General features: G+C 36.5%; 1 protein-coding gene across 1 annotated transcript in view; it reads right to left on the bottom strand.

Annotated features, from left to right (window-relative positions):
* scarb2a (scavenger receptor class B, member 2a) overlaps nucleotides 1-3,068 on the bottom strand; it is a 14,118-nt gene extending 11,050 nt beyond the window's left edge. The window contains exon 1 of the mRNA XM_073840010.1: nucleotides 2,946-3,068. Coding sequence (XP_073696111.1) covers nucleotides 2,946-3,068 — 123 coding nt within the window. The remainder of the gene's footprint in view (nucleotides 1-2,945) is intronic.
* Nucleotides 3,069-9,997: the final 6,929 nt, after the last annotated feature.

The following is a 9,997-nucleotide window of genomic DNA, read 5'->3' as shown; positions in this document are numbered from 1 at the left end:
GGGAAAAAAAAAAAAGAGGAAAGACCTCAGCAGACAGTCGAGCTGATTCAGAGTTACAGAAAGAGGAAGAAAAACATCAACATCAGCGATCCACTACATACAAGAGCAACAAACTTGTTTCTCTGCTTTTTGAATTTTCCATCAGAAAGTAGGTTCAGCAGTCTTACTTCTCACTCAGTGTCGTGATCTGAACGCGAAAGGAGGAACAAAGTTTATTTTGAAATGACAAACTACCTTCAGAACTATGTCATTCTTGGCTACAAGTGACAGCACATTTGTGTAGTAATAGCGAGGCTCCAAAGGCTGACTCGTGACAAACTCATAACAACCTGAAGGTTTTACTCCAGAACACTGCCTTGAAATGCAGATAACGCTATCTATAATCAAAAGCCATGACTTCAGCAGTGTAGCAGAGCAGCCGCTTCAAAACAACAAACATCACTGTCCACTTCACTAGACCTTTAGTCTCTGAAAGGTCCTTTCAGAAAAGTGTTTTGCTAGAATCACTGGACAGATGGATAAGGAAGTGCATTATATTGAAAATAGTAGTGTGTTTGTTTCAAAATCGTTCCAGCATTCGATTCATGAGAAAACTGTGCATTAATTTACACTATTATGATCAAGAGAATAACATAAAGATGCTTTTGTTCAAACAGGTCAGATTAAGAGAACACCTGACACTGGATCTCTGTCATTAGGAGTAACCCTGTGCTTTACCATAAAGTAAAGTACTGGTATAGGCACTAAAGAAAATCTACGGCTATTCAACTTGTTCAACCATGTGTAGTGAAATCAGACTAAAGCTTTTCATTAAAGTAAGATTATGTTGCGTCAGACCTATTGACTCTTTTCTGATCTTTCATGGCTTCTCAGGAGGTTTATCAGGGCGTATTTTTTTAACCCATACTGACAACAGTTGGTAACTATACCTGGTTAATTCAGTTCTTAAAAGAAGCAGTGCATTTGAGCTTATAGACACCACCAGTTAAAGTTTAATTGGCTAATTTTACCAGACCACACCTTAACACGTACACATACCCTAAAAGTTGGGGTTGGTAAGATTTTTTTTTGAACATTTAAATCAGGTTTCTATTTGAATACCTATTAAAATGTAAGTAATTTCTGTCATTACAAAACTGGATTTTCAGCAGTCATTACTTCAGTATACAGCATCACATGATCCTTCAAGAATCATTTTAATTTTCTGATTTGTTGCTGATTTTTCATTATTATCAATGTTGAAAATCGTTGTGCAGCTTAATATTTTTGTGGAAATCATGAAACAGCTTCTCAGGTTTCTTTGATGAACAGAAAGTTTGTTTGTAAAAGATATCTTTTGAACGATAGCGTACATGATTCTTTACAGCTTTTGCTACAAATATTCTACTGAAATGCATTTTGAATATAACTAATTATTAAAAAAATAATTAAACAAAAAATACCTCAGAAATGTTATTTTGATGAATCAAAAATGTTATAAAAACGATTACAGAAACCAAACTACTGCATTAACCTCTCCACACAACCGCTGTGCTCAACAACCTTGAGAAGAGAGATCTCTGAAGGTCCTAACCGACATAAAACTAGTTAAAATGTTCAAAGCCTTGATCGAGCAACTGCAGCCAAGGTAAGAAAAACAACAAATGTTTGTATTTAGATAGTGAGCTCATTTGTCCTTTACGTGGAAGTAGTTAACATTACAAACTACCAGTAAACCATATACCAGAGCCGGTCTTCTGCCTATAATAGTACCAGCAACTGGAAATCATATTTTATGCTGTACCAAAGTCCTCACACTGCCAAGAGGTGCAGATTTTAATGAATTAATGTAAACATTAATTCACAGTAGGTGATGAATACATTCATAAGCCTATGTCAAAGCCTGTATTTTAACTTGAGCTAAAAGCTGCTGCGAAAGCAGCAAGCAAAGGAAGTTTTAACCGTCAAAATTGATAAAACACTTTAAAGAAAAACTGCCTCAGAGCTACACCCTGCGTCACATATACAAACTCCTTAAACATGCCACCCACTCCACTCCCTACTCAAAAGACACACATCACCTGAGGGCTTAAAAAAGTTGTTTTGTCTAGGGAACTTAAGCCTAGTGCCTCAATGTGACATGTTTGAGTGCCTGACTTACTGAATGTGAAAAGTGACAGTTTATTATGAAGCTCTGGGCAAGACGTTTTCAGCAAAGTTGACTGCACCCACAGACCGCCACAAACACCCACCCCTGGATTCTAGGTTAAGGGAATCCATTGAACACTGAATACTACACTTGGTTAAAAATACTGAGGGTGGAGGTCAGAATTCCAAGTATTTTTCCAAGGAGCACCGGCTGAGACCCTCCCCCACAGCCACACATATAGCTCACCTCCCCCTTGCCATATACATGCTATGTGAATGAACAACCTTTCCCGTTAGATTAAAGAAGAGGGATTCACTCATCCGGTATTTTGCAACGGAAAGCATTTCATTCACACAGATAGACAGCACTACTGCTGAGGTAGATTAGAGAGAGAGACGAAGGGGGAAAATAAGTCTTTTCCGCAATATGATAGGCTTCGTGGTCACAGACAGCGACCAGCCCACTTTAATCAGGGTTACTAACAAACCCACATTTACATCACGGTAATTTAATATCATGTTTTGACCACCTACACGCTAATGAGAGGACATTAAACGGCTAAAGACAGGTTTTTAGTGTACATAACATTTAGAGCAGGAACTTGTCTCCCACGTATAAGACCACTGAAGAGACTGACATGACAGTATCTTGGCTTGTTTGTTGTATGATTTCGCAATGCCTACATCAAGCAACTCCGTTGAGCGTGATGCTCAACACAGCCTCGTGTAGGACAACAGCAGCATTGAATCACTTTAAAAGCCGGTTAATAGCAGAACATGAGCTTTACGAAAAATTAAACACTTTATATTAGACTCACCTTTTTTATCCGTTCTTGAATCATTGTTTGGAAGACTTGAGCCACCAGAAGGGCGATTCCCAAAATGAGCAAGTGAGCGCACACGATCCCGGTGGCGTAAATGGCACAAGATCTTCTAGTCATTTTTGAGGTTTCAAATTGGCTAATTTGTAGAAAACAAATAACACTATTTTATCTGGTTCCGAACTTCTACTCGAGAAGCTCCCGGTGTGTCTCCGTTTTTCTGATAGTCTCAAAGCCAGAATCGTTTCCCCGCCTTCTATGATTTGGAAGTCGGCGTCCGCGATCCTAATGATGTGCAAATAGCGGGAGTGTTTCTCGGATGCTGAGATAAGAGACTATCAGCTCTAACGCAGAGGAACTGAGGTCTTGTCCTCCACCTCCCTTCCTCACTCACTAGATTCAAATGAGCCAGTCATGCAAGAGAAACACACTTTTTGGATCGAGGGGCGTGTTAAACCTCCCTCAGAGCTGAGGTCACAATTTAAAGGGGTTTTCAAGACTGATTTGTGTGTGTGAATGTCAGAACCACCAAGTAAATATGCAGCACACTTTTACTGCCCTGACGCAATTTATAGGTTAAGATAAAGACAATAAAGTGGTTTTGCTAACAGTAAACATACAGAACGGAAGAAATAATTGATGTTTCGTTTTAGAAAGTGTACAACTTTGTATCTAGCTTGATCCCAAATACACTAGCTGTGCATTTAATATAATAATATACTATATAAAGTGGTTCATTTTGGATTAAAGTATACAAACTTGTTATACAAACAACAAAGCCAGTGGAACAGACGTTACAACTCAGCGGGGCGTTTTTGTGTTTTTAAAAGACATCAGCCGTAAAACCGTTAGGTCTCAATTTGAGATCCGCTATCTGCTGTCGTGTCTCCTTAAATGTCTAGTGAATGAACATGAATAATGGGCGGCTCACAAGGTAAGCGATGATTGTCGCATCTCTTTTGTCCGAGGAACTCGCGATTCTATTGGGTGACGTCTTCCCGGACCACCGTCCTAGCACCACCCCCGGACGAACGTGATTGGCTGAGAGCTCAGAAGTGTGATGCCGAATTTGATCGACTGATTTCGGGGCGGAGTTTATTTAAAGGGAGCCCGCAGCGCTGGAGCACGCTGGAAATCTGATGTTGGTCTCACCCAGTGCATGAGTTTGACTAAGATGGGAGTGGGTTTTTCACACTTTCCACAGAAAATGAAGCTCTGTGTACGATTTTGAAGCCGCTTGGCACTATCATGAATAATTATATATATTCTTCTTTGATAAATCTGTTAATATTTTACTTTATATCCTAACCCCAAAGGGCTTTTTGGCCATATTTAATTAGCGTTTACATTTTTACTTATTTATGTCATGTTACAAAAGTCAAATGTTACTATTTGGATATTTCTTAAAATACAATACTGTCACATATGAGTCAGCATAACTCAGGAAAAGGGTGTAATTTGCAAAGTTGCTGATTTGAAATCATGCATCACTGGCGTATGACTAGGGGAAAACTGTACAACCTAGGAATTAGTACATTGGTACCTATTTTGACATTTAAAGGGCTGTAAAATACCTCAGAGACAATTGCTTTATTGCTATAACGTGTAACAGATATCAGCATACCTCAAGGTCATAGGCCTTCGCACAACAGGCCGCCATGTTGGTGATAAAGAGGGTGAGGTGAGGTTGGAGTTGTTATACTAAGACATTTGCATATGGTTTGCATGCAGCGTTGGGCTTGTACCTCAAAAATGTAATTTATTACTTGTTACTTGTTATTCCTTTCAAAAGTAGTATTATTACTTTTAACTTTCTGGTTATTAGTTACACTACTAGTTGCACACTAATTAGTTACACTACTAGTTGCATTACTTTTCCTTCACACCCCACAGAAGTTTTTTCGGGATCAGAGGGATGTGGGTGGACAAGCCATGTAATCCCAAAATAAAGTAATGCCACAACTTAAACATTGGTGTTCAGATCATCTTTTCTTCTCACAAAATCAATGTAATGGCTTGAATGTAAGCGTTTCCATATTTCAAGCTTGCCTGCTGCCATAGTGACTAGTAACTAGTTACTGCCCAACACTGTTTGCATGACACACACTTTCAATATTTTAATCAGAAATTGGCACTTGCACTTTTAAAAAAAGGGGGTTCCCGCCATTTTTGAGTGCTTAAAGAGGAGTTCAGTGAACAGTTCTTATAAGAGCCATGTTTTCTTAGTATGATATTTTAAGTATTTTAACCCAAATAACCTTTTTTTTCAATGGAAGGATTCCATGAATGTTAAAGACTCTTCATGAAGCATAGATGCCTATAAAGAAGCTTTATTTTTAAGAGTAACCCTCCCCCTGTCTCTCAAATGCCTGCATCCCCCAGGGTTAAACAAAGCTTTATTTTACAAATGTGAGAGAATGTCCATTTGACAATGTCCCTGTAGGACACATTTAAGCTTTTGAGTGCTTAATATTATAATGCTAAAAAATCTTCCTCAGTGTAGTTAACTGGTCAATGGGTGCACTTCTCATAAAGATTAATTTGTATGCCCTGTATGTTTTGGTAAAGCCACACCACACAGCATAAACTAACTATAGCCTTGTGATATAGTAAAATCATAAAGCTTTAAGACTTCACTTTACGTTACTCTTGAACTGTTGAGAACATACTGATAAAAGAATAAGTTAACTGTAATTTCAAACTGAAGGAAAGTTATGCCAAACCTGATTTGCCTACTATCCAAGCGGGTTAATGTGACTTTTATCAAAGCTCCCTTGGGGGGTTAAGGATGCTCAGGCCAGAAAGCATCTGTGAAAATAAGAGAAGTGAAAACAAACCATTATTAGCACCAGGAGGTAGAGGAGAAACATTGCTCTTAGAGGACTGTATGCCTTTTCAAAAGTAGAGTAGGTTTCAGCAATCTTTTATGAATGGACTTTGTCAAAACAACTGTAATTCAAGTACAATCATTCAGTTTCTTATTACCCACAATGACCATTCAGATTTATGTAATGTATACTATATGTGGACACAGATTTCTGGCACTGGATTAAAAAAATTTAAATAGTGAAATGTTTAACTTTTTAATCTCACTTTATATTAATTCTGGCATTTTTCTCAGTATTGTGAGGTAAAAAGTTGCAATTTCCTTTTTAATTTTAACTTCCCTAACTACATGTCCCCAGTACAGACAAAAACATTACTTGACAAATGAATATCATGACTTTTGTGACCAGAATGTACTATTTTAACTAGAGAAACTAGCTATGGCCATAACTATATTTTTTAACATGTTTGTCTGAAGTCTCCTGTGCATGTCGTGTGTCGATGACGCAAACTGCTTTCAGTTGCATCCTGTTGATTGCAGGAAAAGGAAAGGGCTTGAGAGGGTTATGTAAACATTTATTGCTTATTTATTTGTTTAGTGTTGTTTCGCTCTACACATTTAAAAATGACCACACTCTAAAGTGGAAAAGAAAGAATAACAAATACATGACAAAAGCACAACTGCCTTCCAAGAGGTGAATGAAAGTTCTTTTTCACTCAAAGAATGACATCTTTTCTAAGTCAGTAGGTTTTGGCATGTTTATGAAGCATTTATCTAAAATCACCTTTATGAAAGATATCAACCTGCTGAGCAGTAGCAAGCAAAGCCTGTCCATATCTTAACTGTTTAACTGGAATGGATAAATAAATCACTAATTACCTGCAAAGTTGCACTATGTCAACAGTTTAAATACACCTTGCAGAATCTAAAAAATGTTAATTAATTTACCAAAATACAACACAGTATTAAGAATCAAATGTATGTAAACTTTAGAATGGGGTCATTTTTATAAATTAAACTATTATTTTTTCTTCTGAACTTATGTAAAATCTTATTCAGGTCAGTAATAAATGAAAAAATAACATGCATTTTGTATGATCCCGCTTATTTTGGTAAAATATGTAGTTTCTGCAAGGTGTATGTAAACTTTAACTGTCCATTGACATCCATTTGTTGCAATGCAGTAAACTACATATATTTTTAATGCAATGTCTCATACATTTTTAAAGCTGCTTTTTTTGCTAAACCTACTTGAGGGAGAAGCTCCAAAAAAAAAAAAACCTGACCTATGCAAATACAAATTGTGAATAATACAACTATTCAGAAAATACAAAGCTCTTTTATGTACAGATGTGTTTGAATATGTTCTGCTATGGATTATGACAGAACATAATTTTCTTACGTATATACTCTTTGATGAAGATACAGAGCTTGTTATTGTTGGTCTGTTGATATGACCTCTGGCACAACAGTGAGGGAGTCACGTTCTCTGTCTGCCCCTCCTTTCACAAAGACGCATTTATGTATTTCACTGGGCGCCGCACTTCTGCATATGGAAAAAAGGCAGGAGAGTTTGAACAATAGGGAGAGAACAGCAGTTAAATATGTTTAATGCCTGATAAAGTAGATTTTAAAGCAAGGTGCTTATAGTCCTGCTCTTGGACATCCACCTTAGTAATTTGTACACCTACCTGAAATGATGAAAAGCTGTTGCTTTACCGCATGTTTATGACTTCTTTCATCTGTGAAATGCAAAAGAAGACAAATCTGTCAGTGGTTTTTGTCCAAAAATAAAATCTAATGTTGGTTGAGATTTCACATAGTAGAAACAAAAACAGTTTGTAACTAATTCTTATTCATTTGTATGTATGTTTCATACAATCTGCTTACGCCCCAGTAATGATTGTTTAATGATAATGATTCTGATTCACATTATATAAAATTGCCACCTCATAAAACAATACAATTTTCCCTGTGAAATCAGGTTGGTTGAAACACTTTTTTAAAATATTCGGTCACACTTTATATTAGGTGGCCTTATCAAAAAATAAGTACAATGTACTTACTGTGGTCTTACTGTATTGCAAAACACTTTTGCTTCTATTAAGATGGGAAACGGGTAAGGTTAGGGACAGGTTTGGTAGTATGGGTGGGTTTAAGGGTGGGTTAAGATGTAAGGGATGGGTCAAGCGTGTAATTAAAAATTTAATTACAGAAATTAATTACATATGTAATTACATATATTTTTAAAAACACTTATGAGTACATTGTAAAAACATGTACACAATGCATGCATTGTACCAAATTATTAATTTAAATGTAAGTACTTAGTAGTTAAAGCCAACTAATATAAAGTGGGAGCAAATATTCTTTAGAAAAAAGAAAGTTATATGTATGAAAGCTTGACAAAATAATTATATATGAAAGGTTATTGTAAAATTTGAGTTTGTATCTCAAATTTAGATTTTTTTTTCATTTAAAAAGTCAGAATCGGGAGATAAAAAGTCGCAATTACTTTTTTATATTTTATCCTGTGGCACAAATAAAAACAAACAAACAGAATTATGAGACACAAACTCAAAATAAAAAAAGTCAAAATTGTTATATATAAACTTATATAAATGTTAATTCAGAATCGAAAACTCTGACTTTATGACTAGGTTTACACCAGTGCATTTTCATTTTAAGATGCATATTTTTTGCTAAGGTTACACCTGTTGTTTACACTACTACAACTCTGTCATTTACACGCTTTTTCGAAAACGCTGCAGACTCCATTTCGGTTTGAAACTCAGGGGTTGTGTTTCAAGCCCTGTTAGACTTTTGCATTTTCTTTTTAAAACAGTGTAAAACAGTAAAAACAATCCTCGTCTACACTGCCGTTTTCACTGTGTTTTTCCGTCCACACTACACAACCAAAAACACGACCACACGATCATTCAGGCTGCATACGTCCAGAGAAGTAACCGTAATAAAATTGACTGTTATTCCTTGGGGTGTAAAAATACTGTGATTTCTTCTTTTACTTTGCAATTTAATGGGTAACTCTCAGTTTTGGCAGGTTTACACTGAGGCCCTGTTCACACTAGTGCGTTTTCGTTTTAAATGCTTGTCTACACTGGTGTTTTTACTGCGTTTCAGAAATGATCTCCATCCACACTACACAACCGAAATTGCATGTCACATGACCATTCATAATGAGCAAGATGGTATTGCAAGGATATGCAAAGCAAATGTGGACAGCCACGCCATCATTTTCAAAAGTCTGTGTTTTGGTCCAGTTTCATTGACATACAATTCCAGAGTAGTGTAAACGACAGGCATAACCACAGCAAACGTTATGCGTTTTAAATTCAAAAAGCGCACTAGTGGAAATGTGGCCTAGAATGTAGTTTGCAGTGTTTTCTAATGTCTCCATTTTTGAGGGTTGAAAACACAGTGTAAACGACAGGCTTAACCGTAGCAAAAGTAATGCGTTTTAAAACAAAAATGTAGTACTGTAAACATGGGGTCAGCAGCGTTTTCAAACGTCTTCATTTTCGAAGATTGTAAATGCTGGATTATTGTAAACAACAGGTGTAACCTTTGCAGAAGATATTTGTTTTAAAATAAAAATGCATTAGTGTAAAGATAGTCTAAAACGGGGTCAGCAGCGTTTTCAAAAGTCTCTATTTTTGAGGGTTGAAAACCCTCGTAACCATAGCAAAAGGTGTGCTTTTAAGTCGCACTAGTGTAAATGTCAGTGTAGATGCAGATCGTTTTCATTTTGAAATGACATTTTAAGAAAAACACACACTAGTGTAGACAGGGCTTCTGTTTTTATGAGTCAAAAAATGACAGGCGTAACTGCAGCAAACTTTATGCGTTTTCAAAAACAAAACTAGTGCAAACGTAGCCTAAAACGGGGTCTGCAGCGTTTTGAAAGTCTCCAATTTTGAGGGTCGAAAATTGTGGAGTAGTGTAAACGACAGGTGTAACCATAGCAGAATATATGAGTTTTAAAATGGAAACACACTAGTGTAAACATACCCTAAAACGGGGTCTGCAGCAGTTTCGAAAGTCTCCTTTTTTGAGGGTCGAAAAAGCAGGAGTAGTTTAAACGACAGGTGTAACTGTAGCAAGCATTACGAGTTTTATAATAAAAATTCACTAGTGTAAATTTAGCCTGAAATATGAAAACGCCAGTACAGACGAGGATCATTTTAAATCAAAAACCAATAGT

Source organism: Garra rufa, chromosome 5 (genome assembly GCF_049309525.1).
Source record: "Garra rufa chromosome 5, GarRuf1.0, whole genome shotgun sequence".
Lineage (NCBI taxonomy): Eukaryota > Metazoa > Chordata > Actinopteri > Cypriniformes > Cyprinidae > Garra > Garra rufa.
Note: the sequence above shows the minus strand (reverse complement) of the source record. Positions and strands in the feature narration are given on the sequence as shown.